Source organism: Zootoca vivipara, chromosome 16 (assembly GCF_965207765.1).
Source record: "Zootoca vivipara chromosome 16, rZooViv2.hap1.1, whole genome shotgun sequence".
In the NCBI taxonomy this organism is placed as follows: domain Eukaryota; kingdom Metazoa; phylum Chordata; class Lepidosauria; order Squamata; family Lacertidae; genus Zootoca; species Zootoca vivipara.
Genome location: NC_142599.1, coordinates 10,990,977 through 11,013,565, shown reverse-complemented (window position 1 = coordinate 11,013,565; position 22,589 = coordinate 10,990,977). Strand labels below are relative to the sequence as shown.

Below are 22,589 nucleotides of genomic sequence, written 5' to 3'. Positions count from 1 at the left end.
TCTATAGACATCTCACAACCTCCTCTGTTCTCTGCAGCCTCAAATGCCAGATAGTCATGTCAATGGTGCCTCAAATGCCGGTGGCCACTGACTCAGAGCAAGACCACAACCCCTGCATTCTCCTCTCTGAAGCCAAAGTGACTGTACAGAGCCTTTGGAAGCCCACCTGATGCTGCTAGACCATAGCATTTTGAATAAATCATGCCAAGTAATTTGGTCTGAGCTGGGTGTGTGTAGATCTGAAGGACATCTTAGGTTCCAGTGAAACTGAGGCATACCTCCAATGATTGGACCATGCATACATTTTTGTAAAGCTAAAATATATATTCTACCAATCCCGGAGTATTAAATTGCCTAATTTTTAAATTCTAATTGACCGTGACAATTTCATCCACTTAGTAGTGTTCTTTTGTTTATATTTTGTACACAAATTGCAATTACTGGTCTTTTAATTTATCTGTATCTGTTTGTATTTGATCAAAGCAAAGGCTACTGATTGATGCAAATATCTACATATATATCTACAAATATCTACAAATACCTAACAACTGTCCAGGCCACTGGATGCATATGGACTATCACAATACATTGACATGTCTATAAGTTGGCATAGGAATATTTACTGTTTTGGTTACATGCGAACATGACTACTCTTCTAGAAAAGCAAGTTACAGCATGGCACATCTGTACATTAGTTCTGAAATGGATTTCTGGAGGTGTCGATAAGACAGTGATTCTTCTATGCCTCTGTTAATCTGCACACCAGTGCAGAGGACAAATATCAATCATCAGCATCTACCATTCACTTGCACAACCAGGTATGCACAATCCCTTCTGATGTGACGCTTCCTCTTTGCTTCAGGTTGAATATTACAGTACTAAATGCAAACAGAAAGCTGCAATATCCTCACTCAATCCTGAGCTTACGTTGGAATGGGAAACAATGTTCAAAACTCCTATTTAAAATGTGTCCTTTATAAATGTCCCTGAATACCATGGGCTACAACCAATCTCTTTGGGAGGATATAAAAGTCAGTCTTCATCACTATACCCAAGCTTCATAAATACCAAGGCCCCCTTTTCCCTGGGAACCGAATATGCAAGCACTGATAAAATATTTATGTCCTACAACAACACTTGAAAGTGAACAGTTGCCTTTGTTACTGGCCTCTAACATCTCTGGATGCAAAGACAGCATACATTTTTTTAACATTCTTATTTACTTAATCAATATACCCACCACAATCTGGTTCTACATTCACAATCACTAATGCTCATTAATTCTGCCACAAACACACTAAAAGAGGGATGGATGGAAGGAGAAACCCCCTTTGCCATTGTTTAACCTCAACTGACAGTAGAAACGGATACTTAAATTGTAATTAATCCACAATTTGAAATATGCACCAGGGTATGGGTAACAAATATCTATGATGGGGGCTTAATAGACACACTTAAAATAGCTTTAAAACACTATGCAAAATATCTACAGGTCTGAATTTGACAGGAAATTCTTACAACTCATCATAAATAAGCAAGGCCTGGGCACTCTAGTATTTTTGAACAGCCTGCTTACGGTATCATGCTTGGCTTCTGAAGCAAGCAATGGTACAAGGACTGTGACTATGGAAACCCGCAAATGAGTTGAGAGGGCTACTGCCAGACAGGACACAAGAGGCACCAGACCCAAAGGAGAGGCAGGATGCAGTTGGAATCCGCAGACCTTGCAGAATGTTAAATCCTATACGCTCTTCCCACATTGCCTATTCCAGGCCTGATGAGTGGGGCATTTCCTCAAACTGCTTCTCTCCCTCTCTACATTGGTGTCACAGGCTTTTCCTAAACCAAAGCTGAAGTGTACCATGCGTTCAAAAAGCCACAGGAGTTAGAATGGGCTAGACATTACACTGTGTGGCTCCTCCGCACAAATCATTGCTTGCCTCCAGTGTTCCTCTCTGAAACCCAATAAGGCACCGGTGGGGAAAGAGAGCACATGCGAAATTAATTACTGTAAAATTAAACTGGATTGTCTTTTTCCTCTTCCTTCGCTCCCCTATCCAACAAAGCCCTTCCTGAAATCTCTCCAAGGTGTGTATATTTTATTTAAGTCACCAGAGCCCAAGCAGAACAGCCAAGACATTCACAGAAGTCAAGAAAGAGGAGGGAATGTGAGCACAATAGCTCCTTAAGAGAGCTCGCTCCCCCCTCTGTCCCTCAAGCCTTCCCTTGCTCCAATGAACGTCTGGTGTCTGTCCATGAAAAACAAACATCAATCAGGTAACAGGCTGCTCCCCCCCCCAATTCCTGGTCTGAAATAACAGACGTCCCCCACTGGGCTGGGAACGCCACTTCCCGGTCCAGCGCACATAGGGGATAATAACAGGGGAGCGGGGGGGGGGGATGAAATCCCGCTCCAAGGTGCCAGAATACACAGTGAACTGTGCTTTTCAGAGCCAGAGAAAACTTTGGAACACAACAGCTTTTGATTCCCCTCGTCCCATTGGGCACGTTAATTATTTAATAGCTGGCTCGTGCATTTTCAGCGGTGATCTAGGAGGAGGAGGAGAGGAGGGAAGCAGGCGTTTCTCTCTCTCGCACACGCAGACTGGTCTAGCAGTGTATCTGTCCCCAGAAGGCATGTTGTGCTTCTTGGATGAAATAGTAAGAGGTGAGAGTTTCCAAAACTGGACAGAGGGAAGCGGTTTCCCATTAGGTAGCCGCAGAGTTCACAGTACGAGGCAAAGCAAATGAGACTTGCATGAGGTCTGGGGGTGTGCCCCAACCACGGATTTCTCTGAAACGGAAACTTGAGAAATGTCGGTTTCTCTCTGCCCCACTTTTCAGATGCAAAGGGAATGCATGCTTATATGTTTACTGTTGCCCAGCGCCCAGAATATGAAACGATGTCAAGAATTTTTCTGAGCAGCAGCAGTTCCTCTGGCATGGCTGGACGGTGAAATCTGCAACCTTGTTGGCAGCTCAAGCATTTTCATGGGCAATCAGCAATGGTGCCAGTCAAAGCTTTGGAGAAATCAGATCTGACTGGTCTTGTTCACAAAAGAGAGGGAGGCGGGGGGAGACAGAATATGCATCTGGGTATAAATAAAATAAGGCACCCAACCTCGTCTGCCAGCCTGCCTGCATACCATCTAACACCACTTGATGGGAAACCCCTCCAAAATGACAACACCCTGCTCTGTTTGTTTAAAATTACACATAGGAAGCCTGGCAGGAAAGCACAAAGGCAACCTTGCCAGCAGCAACAGAAGTAGACTCAGCAAGCTGCTGATCTATGCTAAACACCTGGGTGGCATCTTTAACCGTACAGGCCCACAGGGTGAGGAAAGGAGAACATTTCCTTGGCTAAGTAAGTGCTTGAAGTAGGCGTGCATTCGAATTCACACATTTGGAACCAAAGAGGTGGTCTGTTTGTGGTTGTTGTTTTCTTTAAAGATGAAAACATCTGTCTATGGGTCTACTAGAAAGACAGCTTTGCTTATTATTAAAGCACAGAATGTCTGTGACCCAATGACTGAGAGCTGTGCAAGAAAGCAGGGCTCTCCCACAGGCGAGTGTCTCCTGCACTCCACAGAATTATAGTGTTGGAAGGGACCCCAAGGGTCTTCTAGTCCAACCACCTTGCAGAGCTCCACTTGCCCCAGCTGACTATGGAAGTCCTGCCTGTGAGCACATGAAGCTACAAGACTCAACCCAGTAAGATTCCTACACCACACGTAACAGAGTTTGGACCGTGGCTGATATGCCACCTGCATTCAGTGCAACTATCGTTAGTAGTTATGTGGCCACAAACCACAGTAGCTATAAGTCATAGTTAGAACTAATGTGGCAGGACAGAATTTTCACAGCCAAAGCTGCTCTCATATCACCTATGGTAGGAGAAGGACACAATGTACACAACTATTTATGACTATTGTAGAATTGCTACTGGAACTAACTCTACTGAGGAGTCAAAACTTGTCCTTTTTATTTATTTAAAAGGTCTAAAACCTGCTTGACTTTTATTGTGTGTACATAAGGTAATTTTAAACAATAAAAACACAGTGTTTAAATACTGAATAAATTTAATTTACTATTATTGATTTCACTAGGATGGGGCAGTTTTTCTAACCTCAGACACTCAAATGTGGATTTGGATCCAATGTCATGCAGGGCTTGTCCAAGACTATTTGCTGCTTGAGGGAAAGCAACAATCACACCCCCACCCCCACCCCACCCCCAACCAAAGTCAAGATCAGTCAACTTGTTCTGGCAATTGGGGCAGAAAATCTCACAATAATGTCTCCAAGTCCGAGCAAAGTTACAAGATAGTGATGACCTGTTCCTCCAGATCAGCGGCACAGCAATGGGCACCCGCATGGCCCCACAGTATGCCAACATCTTCATGGCAGATTTAGAACAACGTTTCCTAAACTCCTACCCACACAAACCTCTCTTGTACCTGCGATACATTGACAATATTTTTATTATCTGGACACATGGTCAACAGACCCTGGACACCTTCCACCAGACATTCAATGACTTTCACCCCACCATCAACCTAACAATGAACCAATCTATGCGAGAAATACATTTTTTGGACACTACTATAAAAATACTGTACATGATGGGCATATAGACACCACCTTATACCGTAAACCAACTGACCGACAAACGTATCTACATGCTTCTAGCTACCATCCCAAACATACCAAACAATCCATTGTATATAGCCAGGCCCTATGTTACAGCCGCATCCGTTCCAACTCTACGGACAGAGACTCTCACCTAAGAGATCTACAGCAAACCTTTTTAGAACTGAAATATCCGCCTGATGAAGTTAAACAACAGATCAACAGAGCCAGACTGATACCCAGAGAGAACTTGCTGCAAGACAGACCCAAAAAAGAAAATAACTGACCACTACCGTAGTAATCACATACAGCTCCCAAGTTTAAACAGTACAACACATCATCAGAGATCTACAACATCTCCTAGACAATGACAGTTCTCTTTCTAAAGCTCTGGGAGGAAGACCTTTCATTGCCTACAGACAGCCACCCAATCTTAAACAACTCCTCACCCACAATAATACAACCACCAGACTTAACATGGACACTGGTATCAAAGCCTGCAATAAACCCAGATGCCAACTTTGCTGCCACATACACCCGGACAATACCATTACTGGCCCCAACAACATCAAACATACCATCTCAGGGCTATTTAATTGCTCATCTTCTAACAGTGTATGTCATCAAATGCCAACAGTGCCCTTCAGCTCTCTATATTGGACAAACAGGCCAAACCCTACGCCAAAGGATAAATGGACATAAATCTGACATCAGGAATCACAAGACAGAGAAACCAGTAGGAGAACACTTCAATATCCCAGGACATTCTATACAAGATCTCAAAGTAGCTGTCTTATTACAAAAGAATTTCAGAAACAGACTGGAAAGAGAAGTTGATGAATTGCAACTTATTACCAAAATTAAAACCATGGAGAGACCTGGTCTGAATAGAGACATTGGATTCTTATCTCATTATACATGATACAGCTATTTTTAGCCATCTCACCCATTGCTTTTTCCTGTAACACCAATTGCAGTCGTTAACAGTAGTCAACAAGTTTACTACACTTATCAGCCAATCACCCATTTCCACCACCCTTCTGAGTAATACCCCTCCCCACCCTCTCACTATATATAAGGGTCTGGTGACTTCTGTTTTAGTGTATCTGAAGAAGTGTGCGTGCACACGAAAGCTCATACCAATGACAAACTTAGTTGGTCTCTAAGGTGATACTGGAAGGAATTTTTTTATTTTGTTTCGACTATGTCAGACCAACACAGCTACCTACCTGTAACTAAAGTTACAAGAGTAAGTACGGTACATAATACTTTGCAGTCCTTTTATGACACCCCAAATCTCACCTTGCCTCATATCTCAAGAGAGCCTTCTCAGTGGCTGCTCCCAGACTTTGAAATGCCCTTCCTAGAGAAAGTAGAGGGGCTCCTTCCTTGTTGTCCCTCTGCTGGCAGGTGGAAACTTCCTTGTTCCAAAAGGCTTTTGGGAACTGACTATTTTTAAGGAAAGGGCTGGTGCTGTTAGGTTTTTGTTTTTATTGTAATGATCTGTATGTTGTAATAGATCTTATACACACATACACAAACATTCTATTAACGACTAATTGTATTTTAATTATTTTTTTCTATGTTTTTAGCTGTTTCTATTTTAGCTGTAGGGCACTTTTGAGTTCCTATCAGGGGAAAAGGTGGGATATAAATAAATAGAAGCAGCAGCAGCAACAACAACAACAACAACAACAACAACAACAACAACAACAACAACAACAACAACAACAACAACAACAGGGCCTGCCCTGCCATCATGATTCAAGAACACAATTACATACAATGGACAAATCCAGGTTGCATGCTCCATTTCTGCACCTTTGGTATCTAGGAAGGTGTATCACCGACAGCAGGAATGTTCCACATGATCAATTTTATATCTGATGAAATTGTTTCATTGTTTTCAGAGACTGTATGGACAGTTTTATTGTTTGAGTTTGTTGTAATGATTTTATTGTTTTTGTTGCTTGTACAACTGCGGGATTTGACATCTTTCCGCAGGGCCTGCAAGACAGAGCTGTTCCGCCTGGCCTTCGGCTTAGACTCACTCTGACCCCTTATATGGGATTTGGTATATAAATTGTCCCTTGGCTTTTTTGCTGGCCCATGTAGGAACAGCATGGATAGCTGGCTCGGGTGAATATCTGATGTTTCCTCCCTTTATGGTCTTGATATATGGGCTACTACTAAAATGAAGCTGTATTTTAAGCTGTATTTTAATTAACTGTTTGTTTGTTTGTTTGTTTGTTGTTTCTATTACGTTTTATTGTAATTCATATTTGGTGTTAGCCGCCCTGAGCCCAGCCCTGGCCGGGGAGGGCAGGCTAAACATAAAATAATAATAATAATAATAATAATAATAATAATAATAATAATAATAATAAATAATTATTATTATCACTGTGTTTTATTCTGTTTTTACCACATACACCGCTATAAAGGCTTTATGCTGTGAAGTGGTCTAGAAATTTGTTTTACAACAACCACCCGTTTAATCTATGCTGTCCAAATATTGCTCAGGCGATGCTGCAGGGAACTACAGTAGAAACCACACCATCTTAGGAGCGACATGCAGCAGCCCACAGACAATGCTCTTGCATGGCGGCCAAGGAGGAACGAGCATCTTTCAAAACTGCCCGTGCCATTTTGAAAAACTTGTCCTTTCACAGTAGAAAGGTATGGAATTAACAGCATCAACTTAACAGTGTTGTAAATTTCAGGCAGAAGAGCAATCAGATAAACAGTGACTGAAGCTTATACTGTGTGTGTGTGTGTGTGTGTGTGTGTGCGCGCGCGCGCATGAGTATGCATTTCTAGGGTGACTTATACGCAAAAATGAAATTGCAGGAGTTGTCAGGGCATGAAGGATGCCCCCACGATCCAACCTCATTCACTCAGGATAGGACAGGACAGGCTGCTGTGAGCAATATAGGGATTTACACATCTCAAAATGAAGCTAATATAAAAATCAATTACTGAAACATACCACATGTCAACCCTGGGATTGCTGTGGAGAATGAACTATTACTGCTCATCGCACAGATTGATCGGGAGAGAGCGCTTCTTGCTCATCAACCGCACACCCCATGATTCCAAGATTGGGGGAAGGTTTCAGGGGAAAGAACTGTGCATCAGTCTGCAGGGGGGCTGAAACGGCAGCTTGTTAATAGTATTCTCTCTGCTCCAGCTGACCTCACTTCCACAAGGAGGAAATCACTGATTCACAAGAATTTTAGACAGCATCAGGTTCGCACACAAAAGGGAAACTGGACCCATCTGCAATTAAAGTGTGTGCTGCAGTTGCATTGATCACTTTCATTGATTGAGCAGAAGGAAACACAAGATGACCTGGGTGGTGGTGGTGGGGCAACTCCAGTACCCCCTTCTTCGTATCCAGGCACCCCCAAAGCTCCCCCCCCCCGCTGACTTGTCAAATTACTTGTCAATTGCTCGTCTGGCCTCTATTACGCCAGTGACCTGCACCAAGCACAGGGTTACTCTGCCTGCCTGCAGGAATCCCTAATGGGCTATTATACAACTAAAGGCAGATTAATATTGATAACTTGTCCAACTGTTGTCTCAAAAGTTAAGTGTGTGGCTGTAAGAGCGCAAAAGATAAGCAGGGAACAGAGAATGCAGTGGCATTAAAAAAAAGAGAGTTACAAATACACAAAGCATCAGAATGCATCTGCCTTTCAATAGCAGCAGTGAGTGTAAATGGAGGTTTTGATGGGTGTGGGTGTTTGCAGATGAGTCCTGGCTGCACACTCTGGGTGTAATTCACGGGCAGGCCACTACTGGAGCTACATAAATAACATGATTTATGTCTACACTGACTGGCAGCAGCTCTCCAGGGTTTTCAGAGAGGGTTCTCTTCCAGCCCTACTTGGGAGATGCCAGGTATTGAACCTGGGACTTTCTGCATGCAAAGCAGATGCTCTGCCACTGAGCTGCAGCCCTTCCTAAACTGTAAATCTAAACTCGGGAGCACAAAGGGAGTCTAGCCAGAAGCAAATGTTTATTGAAACGAATGAGAGGGAAAGGTAAACAATCATGGGAAAAGATGAAGAGCCCATTCAGTTTCTCTTTTTAAAAATTCTTTAGCCCAAGGTAATATAAACTGTTATTAGTCAAAGGTTGGAATTATTTATTAAAACGCCTTTGCTCATAACCCGATAGCCTCTTTTAATTGACTTTCACACAAACCGAACATGTAAAACTTGTCTGCTGAGGCAGAACCGTGCATGTTGGTTATTTTTCTCTCCTCGTTACAAGACCCCCTCAGAACCCTCCCAATATATACTATATAATTAAAGAAAACAAACCATTCTTTCTATAACATTTATACTAGCGAGAAGAAATGGTTTATTGGTTAAGGGCTTTCCCTCCCTCCTTTTAAGCCCTCACACGCTGTTAATGTTCCGGAATATTTAATTGTGCTGCATTTAAAATGTGAAATATTTTCAGGAAATGAACCAATTTTTACCAAGGAATGGCAGTTGTACAGAGACATTTATGCTACCCTAGGTAATGGGATGAGCACGTAGCTTCTCTCTTAACTCCAAAAACGCAGCCGTGGCTTGGACGCTTTAAATCAAAAAGCAATTTCAGTCTGTAATGCTCAAATAAATAATTAAGTGCATTCTATCTCCCGCAGTATTGCTTCTATTTATTCTCACCCCAGTGACAGGAATGTAGCAGCGTACCCCAATAACCTTAAAATAACAGACCTGCCACCCACCAGAGAGCGCAGAAATGTTTACAACTCAACTTTTCACCCTGAATACTACAAAGGAACACTGTATACCAGCTTAACAGTGGAAAATACTCAGCTGGCGACGGCTGGGTTAAGTTGCGGAGAGGTTCGATATTGCTGTCTTGTCTTAGACAATACTAGATTGGTGTTGATATTAAAACCATAAATTGCTTCTCTCCCTCAGCTGTTGGTCCTGATGACATTTTTTGCCCATGTAAGTTGAGCTTTCCTGACATGAGACAAACGGCACCGATTGAAAACTGACCTCAGTGTGTGGCTGTGAATTTTCCACTGGGCCTTAACACAGAGTGGTATGAGTCGCGAGAGTTGGTGAATAAATAGTGCAGGGAATCTTGGTGTTAATGTACAGGATTGGGCTGCAGATCTAAGTGCCTTCAGAAGAGACAGGGGACCTATGGCCAGCCACATGTTGCTAGACCCCATCAGCCACAGCCACTGAGTCCATTGGTCAGGGAAGATGGGATTTGTAGGGAAACAATATATGGAGGGCTGCAGGTTCCCCAGCTCTGCTTTAGGTCCTCATGTGACTGGCTGTGCAGCCACAGAATATGAAGAAGGTGAAGAATTGATTTATGGAATTCACTGCCACGAGATCACACTAATCCAGAGAGGAGATGTTTCTCAACATGGAGCTTTCTATGTTTGGGATTCTATGGCTCTGAATTCCAGTTGATGGTGAGCATTAGAGAGGGAGGTTGAAGATCTTCCTGTGGGCTTCCCAGAGGCATCTTATTGGCCATTGTGGGAAGCAGAACACTTGACTAGATGGACCTATGGTCTGACCTAGCAGCACTTTTCTTATGCTTCCACAATGGACCAGTGAAGAGTGATGGAGCTACAGCTTTAGGAGCTGGGCCCTATGATCAATACTGGATTGTGATGTAAAGCAACGAATCCTTATGGCCTATTTTGGTTGTCATACTTTCAGTATGAATAAGCCTTTCCTGGATATCAGTCACAAACACACAGAATGGTGTTCCTTGGTTCTTGAGAGTTCTTGCAAACTGGAACCCAAGTGAGCATAGCTGCCAAGTTTTCCCTTTTCTCGCGAGGAAGCCTATTCAGCATAATGGAATTTCCCTTTAAAAAAGGGAGAACTTGGCAGCTATGCAAGTGAGTGTGACACAGCAAGGAGGCACTCTGATAAGATGATATCCAGTGTGGAAATTCTACATCCCTAGGATGCTTCACATCTTCTAGAGATGAACAGACAAACATCTGTGCCACACATGTATCTGCAGCATTTCTCACAACATGAGAAACGCATACCTCTCTCTCTTGTCTCGCCTTAATGTCTTCCACAGGAATATGAATCCATGTACAGATACAAACAAGGACGCGGGTGGCTCTGTGGGTTAAACTACAGAGCCTAGGGCATGCCGATAAGAAGACTGGTGGCAAATCCCCGCGACGGGGTGAGCTCCCATTGCTCGGTCCCAGCTTCTGCCAACCTAGCAGTTCGAAAGCACGCCGAAGTGCCAGTAGATAAATAGGAACCGCTACAGCGGGAAGGTAAACGGCATTTCCATGTGCTGCTCTGGTTTGCCAGAAGCGGCTTTGTCATGCTGGCCACATGACCTGGAAGCTGTACGCCGGCTCCCTCGGCCAATAACGCTAGATGAGCACTGCAACCCCAGAGTCGGTCACAACTGGACCTAATGGTCAGGGGTCCCTTTACCTTTACAGATACAAACGATGGGGATGGCTATGAAAAAACGCAAAAACACATATACACAGCAACCACTGAGCCTAGGGCTTGCTGATCAGAAGGTTGGCGGTTCGAATCCCTGTGACGGGGTGAGCTCCCGTTGCTTGGTCCCAGCTCCTGCCAACCTAGCAGTTCGAAAGCACGTCAAAATGCAAGTAGATAAATAGGAACCGCTACAGCGGGAAGGTAAACGGCGTTTCCATGTGCTGCTCTGGTTTGCCAGAAGTGGCTTTGTCATGCTGGCCACATGACCTGGAAGCTATACGCCGGCTCCCTCGGCCAATAATGCGAGATGAGCGCGCAACCCCAGAGTCGGTCACGACTGGACCTAATGGTCAGGGGTCCCTTTACCTTACCTTTACCTTTACCTACAATTTCTGTGAAATGGAACTGGACTTTAAAAATCAGGAGAAGGCAGATAAAGTATTGGTTGCTTATTATTATTTTTTCCTCGTCCAAATTTTATCCCCAAAACAACCCTGTAAAGTTGGCTAGGCTGAGAAATATTAACTGTTCCAAGGTCAATGCACTTCATATACCTGAACAAAGTTCTGAACCCGGGTTGTCCTGTTTCATGACACCACACCAGCTCTCCTTACTTTCCACATAAAGAGACTCACTGATTCTGTGCATCCACTTCTCGCACTTGATCAACCAGCTGCCCAAGAGATTTCTCAAGCTTTAATCAGAGAATATAGTACTCGGACCATTAAAAGGCAGGCCTGAAAGGGGTGGCTCCCACACATTTAGTGGTGGAACAGCTGCTAATTATGACCGACTGTTTTCATTTGTGTGTTTTTTCAGATTACTTTTCATTTGTGTAAACTGAGATCCAACAAGAACCACCCACTCCCGGCCAAAAGGAAATCTAATTAGCCATCTCCATTACTGGTTGGCCTCAATAAAATATTTCATCTCGCTGACGAATTCCATGCCTCTAAGGAAGACACGAGAAACAAGTGGGGGAGGAACAGAGAGGAAATGCAGAAGCAAAGGAACTTGCCCAGGGTCAGACCACAGGCAGCAGCAGGGGCATAGCCTGGATCTCTTTCCTCCAAGCTCATTTCCCTAGACAAAAACAGAAGGCTGCAGAGTACTGTATATGCTGAGAGCAGCTTCGCCTGTGTTAGTTTCCACTTCACTGGAAGCCTGCCGGGAGCCAGGTGAAGTAACCATCCATTTCCAAACCCTCCCACGCCCCCAAGTCCTTCTTGAAATAATAAGGTATCCATTCTGAAGCAGCATGCCCTATCTCTGGAGGTTTTGCATTTCTAGTTTTTAAAATGATTTACTATGACAGTTTAGCACAGCAGGGAAGGAAAGGGGAGTGGGAGGAACATAGGAAAACACTCAGCCCCCTTAAGGCAACAGAATTATGCAGCCCTGATCTCCAAAGAACACAGTCTCTTTTCTGGATCAGACATGCTAGTCAAAACCTCAGCGTCCTCTTAACAAGAAATCTCTCTTGCTGGCCTGAGGCACTATTCTGTGGCCAGGAAGACAAAATAAAAGAGACAATAAAATAAAAGGCAGAGACTTCAAAAGGACTGCAAGCTGTTAGCCCACATGGGCAGGCAGTTGCAGATCATCCCAAGTTGACAATTAGAGACTACCTGGTGAGGAAATGTGGTTTCTGCTCAACAAAGGCTGTAATGACTGGTCAGATTCTTTTTAAGCCCATTAATCTGAAGGGTTTAAGTAGCTCCAAGAAGCTGGGTTTTTTCCCTAGTAAAGGGTGCCTATCAAGCTCTATGGAATTAAAATGCTCTGGAACAATGATGATCCTTTTAATACATTAAGTGGACAATGCTAAAAGAGATGATGGCGCAGCCTTTACAGGTTTTTTCTTTCTGGGGTTGGGTGGTCCACAGTCGTCAAGAAGTGACAGCACATCAGACTTTAATACCAGTGATGGCAGTGAATGGAAAGTGTGTGTGGAAACCAGTGTGTGTGTAGGACAAAATCAAATAAAACTACTAATTCTGCCATATGCAATTTTGGCAGTTAGCAGCAAGGACTACCAACTACTGTGCCTTGCAGTCAGAACTTCATTTATATTCAAACCAACATACCAGTTCAAAACCCGACTCAGCTGTTTGCCCCAGTGATCTCTAGGGGCTGTAGTTTTGCAAGCGGTCAAGAGATTCCCTACTCCATCACAAATCTATGGTGCTTAGGCAGGGCTACTTGGATAAAACTTATGAAAGTTAAACCAGTTTGAAATGTTTGAGGAACTGGACATGGAGGAAAGCGTCAACTTCCTTCATGGGCATAAATCACCCTATATATGAAATAAAACCAACAGGTTCGTGGTCAGCCAAGCTAGTTAATATGGCAATGGCCAAGTGATTATAGCATGTCAAATCATTAGCGAGTCTTGAGAAGGGAGTCACAGTCTGTGTTGTGTCTTAAATGGCTGTGTGGTGAATGGAACTGGGGGCAACACGTCTGCTGCATGGGTATGTCACCTAAGATTCCCAACATGACATTCTGAAAGTCATAGTATTTGGAAACTATATTTAGATAGTCTAAAGCTCAGAGAGTCCATCCTCTCTACAATAGGAGTAAAAAAAACATTAACAGGAAGTAGCCACAACTCACTAAAATCAGAGACTTATTGGCCCTTTTTTACAGTAGATCCCCAAAGATGTTAGAGGTACTCTATGAGCTGGTCACTTGATTCAAAGCCCTTTGGTAGGGCTTTTTCACACGAAGGGCATCAGACTTTTAGGCAGCTTTATATTTAAGCCTGTTAGCCATTATGGCCAGGAATTGCATGCAAGTGAGTGGATGGCTGGAATGGAATGAGAGAGGTGGAATCCTTGATCTTTCTTCTGCACCCAGCAAGAAACCAGGCAGGCAAGTAGATGAGAGAAGCCCCGTCTTCTCACCCTACCTAGAAATATAGCTTTCCATCACTCCTCTATCAGTCCAGAGGATGATGATGAATAATTATTATTTCCATGAAGTAAATTTGGGGATCTTATCTACAAGGCCATTAAAATATATATTTATTGATTTTTAAATATTAAACAAGTATAACAACGAACAACAAACATATTCATTATTGCAGCATGCAAAACTACAAGGCTGGTTTGAGTGCAAGCCAGTTAGGTACAAAAACAGTGTCAAGCCAAAATCTGTCAGCTGTTATCTACGCCTACTTATTTTGCTGTGGAAAAATAAGAAAGGCATTTCAGCAATTTTCCAGGTGAGCCACCAGCAGTGGCGATGTCTTTGGCCTATCACCACATGAGTTATTACATTTAGGTTTGAACAAAGGAAAGGACATACTGAGGCAATGTTTGCTTGAAAATAATCTGTCTGCAATGAGAAAATTGAGTCCTTAGTATGACTTGTTTCCCAGCTACTCCTCTTGATATGGTAGCATTGTATCAACAAGATCTAACATACCGGTCGACCTGAATATACTTTATTGAGTGCACAACTGAATGTGCCTGGCTTCAGCAGTAAACATTATAAGAGAACCCCAATTACAAAATTGGATATGTTCATGTGGAAATGGAAGTGTCAAAACTGTGGCTGATATTTTGTTGTTTGCCTCTTTGTGTGAAGATTTGCATAAAGAGTTAATCACTTTGTTTTTAGAGTCTCAACCTGGGAGCCTAGGCGCTTATTACATGGCTTTTCTCCTTGGAGATAAAGACAGCAAAAACTGCAGTGCCCCGAGTTTTAAACTACGTAATTTTTAAATTCTGATTGAGTTTGGTAATTTTATCTGCACAGTGGTGTTTCTATGTTTATATCAGCACACAAATTGCAATGACTGATGTTTTAATTTAGTCTGGTAATTTTACCTGCTTAGTTGTTTATATACATATCTTTGATTTTTATTTTTATTTTACACTCTTAATTGCAAAGCCCATTGGATGATGCGAACAAATACCGTATCTAACACCAGCTGCATAGCACATTTCTCATGCTAGCGGTGTGGACAGGGCTTTGGGGGAAAGGGATGGCACCCCCCATCTCCCCCCCCCAATTATTATTATTGTTATCTGTCCTTCACCAGTAAGTCCCAGAGTAGGTTACAATAACCTAAAATCAGAATCAAAAACAGTTAAAATAAATGGTAGTCACAGGGATAGAGTGGGTCCCGAACACACATCTCAGGTGCCAGTGGGAAAGAGGTTCCCCTTCAGTATTCACGAAAAGCTATATAAAGAAAGTAGCAGACACACCTCTGTGGGGAGGAAATTCCAAAACTTGGAGGCTATGGGAAAGAATGCTCTCTTCTAGGCTGCCACCACCCTGAGATTCTGACCAAGGCCAGAACAACCAAGAGGGCCCTCAGCTGATCTTAACACCCGGGAGAGTCTGTAGGGAAGGAGGTGGTCTATCAGATATATGGGGCCTACCGTGTTTCCCCTTTTTTAAGACACCGTCTTATAACTTTTTTCCCTCAAAAAAACACACGGTGTCTTATTTTCAGGGGGTGTCTTTTTTTTTTTTACGGCACTACAAGACTTGGGTTTTGTGAAGGAAGAACTGTCTAGGGATAGATCTGCTCTGGGCGCCGGCGCTGGAGCCCTATCGGTTGCGAAAACTGGCGCAGATTGCAACGTAAAAGAGGAGATACTCAAGCCGTTGCATTGGGACACCTTGTTGGAAAAAATGGAATATCTCCCCGTTCGCAACGCTTTTAAAGCCTTCCCTTTGTCCCCTTCCCGAGCTGACTCTCCAAACATTAATGAACTCCCCCCTCCCTGGCCCTCCTCCCCTCTAAAGTGGCAGCCTGCCTGCAGGGACGATGAGGTGGGAAACCTCTTTGCCAAGTTACCATACAACAGTTAAGAGAGGGGTGCAGGCAGATGGACAGGTTGCCCTCCTCGCCACCCCTCCAGGCTCCCTGCGCTCCACCGGCAGCTGCTCTTAAGCAGTGGGGGCGGGAAGTGATCGTGCCGAGGGATCTGGCTCCGGAGACTCTGAAGGGGGTGGGGTGGGGCTGCTTCATCCAGTGGCAAGCTCGCAACGCCCCCCTCGCCGTCGCTAGGGCTGCCGAGGCTGGATCGCGCCCCTTATCCCGCGCCTGCGCTGCGCGCCACGTTTTGCCCGATCCGACCCTAACCCAGAGAAACAGCGGGCCGTCACCTACGCTGCAGCGGGCCGTCTCCTCCGGCCGCTGCTCTGCCTCGGGCCATGCAGCCCACAACGTTCTGGCGGCGCGGCTCCCGCCGCCGCCAATCACCCCATTGCCGCTCTGGCACCTCGGGCCATACAGCCCACAACGTTCGGGCGGCGCGGCTCCCGCCGCCGCCAATCACCCCATTGCCGCTCTGGCACCTCGGGCCATGCAGCCCACAACGTTCCGGCGGCGCGGCTCCCGCTGCCGCCAATCACCCCATTGCCGCTCTGGCACCTTGGGCCATGCAGCCCACAACGTTCCGGCGGCGCGGCTGCCGCCGCCAGCAATCACCCCGCTGCGCGGAGCACCGGATCACGGAGCCGGTCTGCAGAGTCAGCGCCCAGCAACGCCGTGCTGGATTGAGGAGGCGATGCTCCATGCGGCGCTGCTGGGCGCTGACTCTGCAGACCGGCTCCTCGATCTGGTGCTTTACGCAGCGCTGATCAGCGCCGACCCGGCAGGTCGCCGGATCAAGGAAGCGGCCTGCCGGGTCGGCGCCCAGCACCGGATCAAGGAAGCTTCTCAGGGTGGTGGTTGGGGGGGGGAGAAAGAGGGAAAAGGTGTCGGCGGGGAGAGAAAACGCGCGAGTCGTCTCCCCTTTCTTTCCTGCTTAGCCGGCTTGCGGGCATTTTACAGGAAAAAACGACGTGAAAAGAAAAAGGCAACGAGCCCGGTCAGCGGCGTCTCCCTCCCTCCAACTCCGCCCCCCAAATTGAACTCCCTGACACCCCCCCTTAATTTTTGGCCAGAGGCGTCCTCGGGCCCCGTTCCCACCTTCGCTGCTGGGCGCCTGCAGGTAGACCTATGTCTTATTTTTGGGGTATGTCTTAAATTTTAAAAATCTTAAAAATCCTGCCATGGCTTATATTATGACTACGACTTAAAAAAGGGGAAACACGGTAAATTGCTTAGGGTTTTAAATACAAGCATGTGTACCTTGAATTGGGTCCAGAAAATAACTGGCAGCTCAATGCCCCTCTAAGAAATATCCCTTGCTCAGAATGCCCTAGAATAGTGATGATACAACATCCTACTGAGCAAGGCTTCATGGTCATGCAGCATTATGGCAATGGACATTTGGGATGGGGTGGCTAAGAGGAACCCGCCACAAGCATACGTGGCAGCTGCAAAACACCACCACATGAAAGAGCAGAGTGGTTTCGGCCCTGAAACCTCACACAGCACAATACCATCATGATGTACCACAATACCATCATGAGTCTCCTTCTTTGGAGGTCTTTAAGCGGAGGCTTGACAGGCATATGTCAAGAATGCTTTGGTGGTGTTTCCTGCTTGGCAGGGGGTTGGACTGGATGGCCCTTGTGGTCTCTTCCAACTCTATGATTCTATGTTCAGCAGTGGAATGTGAGAAGTCCCTTAAGAAGTCTGTGGATGGTGTCCTCAGAATGCAGTCAAGGGGAGAGCATTTAACTTCTAAACAGAGAGGCCCCAAGGCTCAGACCTGCATGGGAATCACACCCTAGGGCCCGGAAGGAATTCATCATAAGTATTTTGTGACAGTTGCTCAGTGGCTTGCTGGACATGCTCCAAGGCACTTTCCTTTACAGAAGCAGCACCTGTGGCTAAAGACGAGGAGTGGTATCAAGTGGGCCAGGTTTGATGGAGCAGTGGCAGGGCCACACAGGACTCCAGCACGGTACCCCCCCCCCCCAAAAAAATACTTCTGGAGCTTCAAGTACAGAAAGCAGCAGATAAAGAGATAGGTAGTTCCAAGGCAAGGTTCCTTAAGGTTCTGGCTGCTGATGGAAAGGAGGGAGCTGTACCACATAGAGAATGGGGTAGCCAACATGGTGCCCTCCAGTTGTTGTTGGACTGCAGCTCCCATCATCCCTGGACATTGGTTACACTGGCTGGGCTGATGGGAGTTACAGTCCCACAACATTCAGAAGGCACTACGTTGGCTACACCTGCTGTAGAGCCTCAGTAACCTTCTTTCCCATGTGGCCTGAAGTAAATGGCTGGTCTTTCAGACAGAAAATTGGAAGGGGGTGGGGAGAAGGAGAGAGAGAGAGAGAGAGAGAGAGAGAGAGAGAGAGAGAAGAATATGAAAGAGGGACTGTCTTAGAGACCAATGTGTGTGAATGCTGGGTGCCAAAACAAACAGCCTTTTCTTATTTGTCCATTGATTTATTCGCAGGGAGGATATATTGTAAAGGCCTCAACAGTGAATACTTCACTCCCTTTGCACCAGGAAGAAATGTCTGCAGTGCCTCGTGCCAAGAAACAGCAAAGAAACAGCTGCTGTTCACCACCCTCAGATGAGGACCTCTCTATACTTTTTTATGTTTAATGATTGTTTCCTGGCAGGGAGCAAGGCTGGGGAAGGGAAGAGGACAAAATCTGGCAGAAAGCCATTTGAACCAAGCCCATTTCATGGTTTTGTGGACAGTTAAAGCCACACTGGAAAACAAAACACCTCCCACCATATGCCCACCGGAAACCTATGGTTATCTGTTGTTTTGAGTTTGTTTCCCACCTTCAAATATTGGCATTTTGTATACAAAATAATAAATATGTACAAGACTTTTGTCAAACTTTTCAGACTCAACAAAAAAGGTATTGGGACTCACAAAATCACTCGAATCCTATTCATCATGCTTATTTGGAGCACAGGCCCGCTGTGTTCAGTGTAGGTTCACTCGGAGCTAAGCATGAATTAAGGCTGCAGTCTTAGGGTTGAAACCAACTAAGTTTTATTCGGGGGCAGACCCACTGAAATTAATGGACCTAAGTTTTACTATTTTCAGCAGGTCTGTTCAGAGTAGGATTCACATTGGCAGCAATAAATAAATAAATAAATAAATAAATAAATAAATAAATATATACTACCTTTGTAAGAAAAAAAAGCTTACAACAAAATCCACAGCAAGCTGACACAACAACAGATACGTGATAACGCAGGATCCCGGAAAAGTCCTCCAAAAGCCCACTTAATTTTTTTATAAATAAGTTTGCATAAATACATATAAAGTAAAATAAAATGTATGCCCGTCTACCCCTTGTGCACGTGCTTGTCTTCCCTTTTTCTCCCTCTAAAACCCTAGAAAGATGGGTGGAAGGGTGCTGCCCTAGGGCGGAAAAGCACGATCCACTTGAGCATTGGAACAAGATAGTTTTACAACAATTAAGTAATCAACAACAACAACAACAAAATCATGGCTGACCCGGAGAAAAGAGTGGGCAAAAGGAAACAACGGGGCAGTGGGAAGGGTGCACCCCCACCCCCGCTGCCTCTTGAGATTTCTTACAGGGCAAACTGAGCGATCCAAAGCTCAGCTGCCTCTTAAGCCCAGTATTGCTAGGTATTCCTGGATGGATAAGGCATCTTGTAGTTTTCATGCCCTAGAAATATGTCTTCAGATGAACAACAAGCAGCTCAACAAAGCATCAGGGAAGTATTTCTTCAAAATTACCTACCTTTAGTTGCTGCAGGGGAGAACAGTTTCTCTGAGCCTTCAGAAGCCTGAAAAGAACAAAAGAAAGAGGGTTAACTAAATGAGAGTTTATGATTTCCCAACAGCAATAACAACACAAATCAGTCTGAGGTCGAAGACTGCAGTTATGTGTCACACCTGGAGGGTGCAATGTTGTGCCATTAGAAAAAATAGACCCAAGGATGGAGAAGCTGGTGAGGAGAGGAAGCATGTGAAAATCTTTCCTATCCATCCATGCAACACCTAAGCTTTAAATTCAATAATTCTTCCCACTGATCTCTTGTTGAATAAGGAAGGACAGAACTGGGGGTGGCAGAGATATAGGAAAAAAAGAGGCCATATTGTACCAAAACACAGGCCCTCTCATTTCTTCCCTCACCACTGTGCTTAGCAGATTTATTAACAAAGCTGCTTTCTCCCATTTATATCCAGGCTGTATCCAGGCTTTTTGAACTTCAGCCATGCTGTAACTTCTGCCCTGGGAAGTAGTTAAGAAATCCAATTAACCTAAACCTTGTAAACAGCTTCATAGTAATCAGGGGCACTGGGTTTCAGCCAGGATAATAGCAACACGCACTGTTTTTTTTTTAAAAAAAGAGGAAAATCCATGTACTGTACATAAAGGTTTTCTTAAATAAAATCTTTCAAGGGTTCTTCCCACTCCATTAAACAAGAAAAGCTCATGGGGCAAATATAAAGGCTAAATAGTCATTATTTTGGGGTTCTGATATTTATTCAATTACTCAGTTAACTGAATTTTAATTTCCTAAATGCGGCCCCAGATTAACTGGCTGATGTATTTAAATTATTTTTAATAGTTGCCCTTATAACAACTTTAGATGTCAAGTGCCATCTTAAAAGAGGCATTTCTGTTCTGTGTGGCAGTGGGGAATCCGGTACCATTTGATGATAAGCTACCATCTAAAAGCCAAGAAAGTGTATTTTCTTTAGACCTGTTAGTTTTTCACTCAAAAGCAAATTTGAAACTGACACGGGCACAAATAGAAGAAGACGGCTTCACCCTGGTATGGCTCCCCTTTATCACATACACAGCCCAACAAGACAATGACAAAAATCCACCAACAGCATACAAATCAATATGGCTAACCTGATCCAAAAACCTCACCCACCCCACTCACACATGAAACAAAGACCACCATAGCCAACCACAAATGAACAATCATACCCTAGGCCAACCCCTACATCTCTCACCACCAAAGGAACAAAAGCGAACAACAGAGAACCTGCATAAGCGACGTTGACAAAAAAACCCACATATACTAAGTAAAATAGATACATTGTCACCTGAACCCACCCCCACCCATCTTTCCCCCATCTACAGTGGTGCCTCGCTAGACGAATTTAATTCGTTCCACAGGTCTTTTCTTATAACGAAAAATTCGTCTAGCGAATCCCATAGGACCGCATTGATTTTTTTTTTTGCCCATAGGAACGCATTAATTGAATTTCAATGCATTCCTATGGGAAACCGCGATTTGCTAGAAGAATTTTTCGTAAAACGAATTCGTCTAGCGAGGCAACCTCCGCTAGAAAAAACCTTTCGTTAAGCGAAAATTTTGTTAGGCAGGGCATTCGTTAAGCGAGGCACCAATGTACCTCTTTTTCCCCTTTCCTTCTCAATGTTTCAACAAATGAAACTGAGTTGTAAAAATGTTATGAGAGACATTGCACATATTTTTGTAAACCAAGAAAATCTTTAATAATAATAATAATAATAATAATAATAATAATAATAATAATAATACAGTAAAAGCAAATTTGACCTCTTGGTCGATTAAATGATCAAAACTAATACGAATAATTGACTTTAAATCCCCTAACTGCTTGACAGCCCTGCTTATTTTAAAGGACTGCACCATACTATTCTGAAATGTGCTGCTGAAAGAGGGTAATCGAGGGGACCCTGAAAGAGGGTAAGAGAGTAGCCTGCAGGTCTTTTGTTTTTACCTGTAGGGCAGGGATGGCCAATAGGTAGATCGTGAGGGCTCTGTGGTAGATAGCGGTAGGGTAGATCGCTGCCCCTCCCCATTTTTTTAAAAAAACTGAACAAGCCTGACCTCCCCCAAAAAACGCTCAACAACTTTGGTACATCATGGCTGTTTTTTTTTAACAGTGGGATTAGATCTGTCTCTTGAAAGTTAGACATGCCTGGTGTAGGGGAATTCCTTCACAAGACAAAAGTTTTCACCATTCCAAGTGGGCTAGATCCATTATATAAAAGAATGTGCAAGGCTTATTCCAAAGTAAGGGTGAAATTCAAACTTAAGTCACCATCTGGAGAAGCTTAGCAAAGTAATGGAGCCTCCATGTCTGCAGCCCTGCTAAGTCAGAGAGCAGGCAAACTGCTGAACCACCTTGAAGCTGGTAGAGCAACCAGGGCCAGATTGGACCTGGTGCAGTCATATGACAGCGGTGGGGCTGGCTCATCCCTTTCCCCGGAAGGCCGCATGTTTTCAGGCTTTCCATAGGCTGCTGCCAGGGACAGAAGTTCTGCCGACCTATTCACTAAGTGGAATGAGGCTGAACTGGCTGAGTGACAATGGCATCACTCGGTAGCCAGAGGCTGGGGGGGGGGGCAGGTCCATGCAATCCAACCCCCCCCCCTCCCCAGCATGGCACAGAGAGGGTTTAGATTGCATTGCTAATGTGTTAAAGACTGCAACCTGTGTGTCTAACAGGAAAGAGTTTAGAACTGTGGTTAATTTATTTATTTATTTATTTAAAAAAATTCAACTCATGGCTGAGCTAAGTTGATTTTCTTTCCAACCTCATTGATTTTATTCTGCCACTCCCCGGAAAGCTTGCATTATTAAGTGTCTCGTTAATTGTACTGCAACACTGCATATTT

General features: G+C 44.4%; 1 protein-coding gene across 24 annotated transcripts in view; it reads right to left on the bottom strand.

Moving 5' to 3' along the window:
- The window catches only part of FBRSL1 (fibrosin like 1), a 791,192-nt gene that overhangs the window by 77,290 nt on the left and 691,313 nt on the right, over positions 1 to 22,589 (bottom strand). For all 24 annotated transcript variants that reach the window (XM_060269604.2, XM_060269610.2, XM_060269606.2 and 21 more), the window contains one exon: positions 19,704 to 19,749. In XM_060269604.2, coding sequence (XP_060125587.2) covers positions 19,704 to 19,749 — 46 coding nt within the window. The remainder of the gene's footprint in view (positions 1 to 19,703; positions 19,750 to 22,589) is intronic.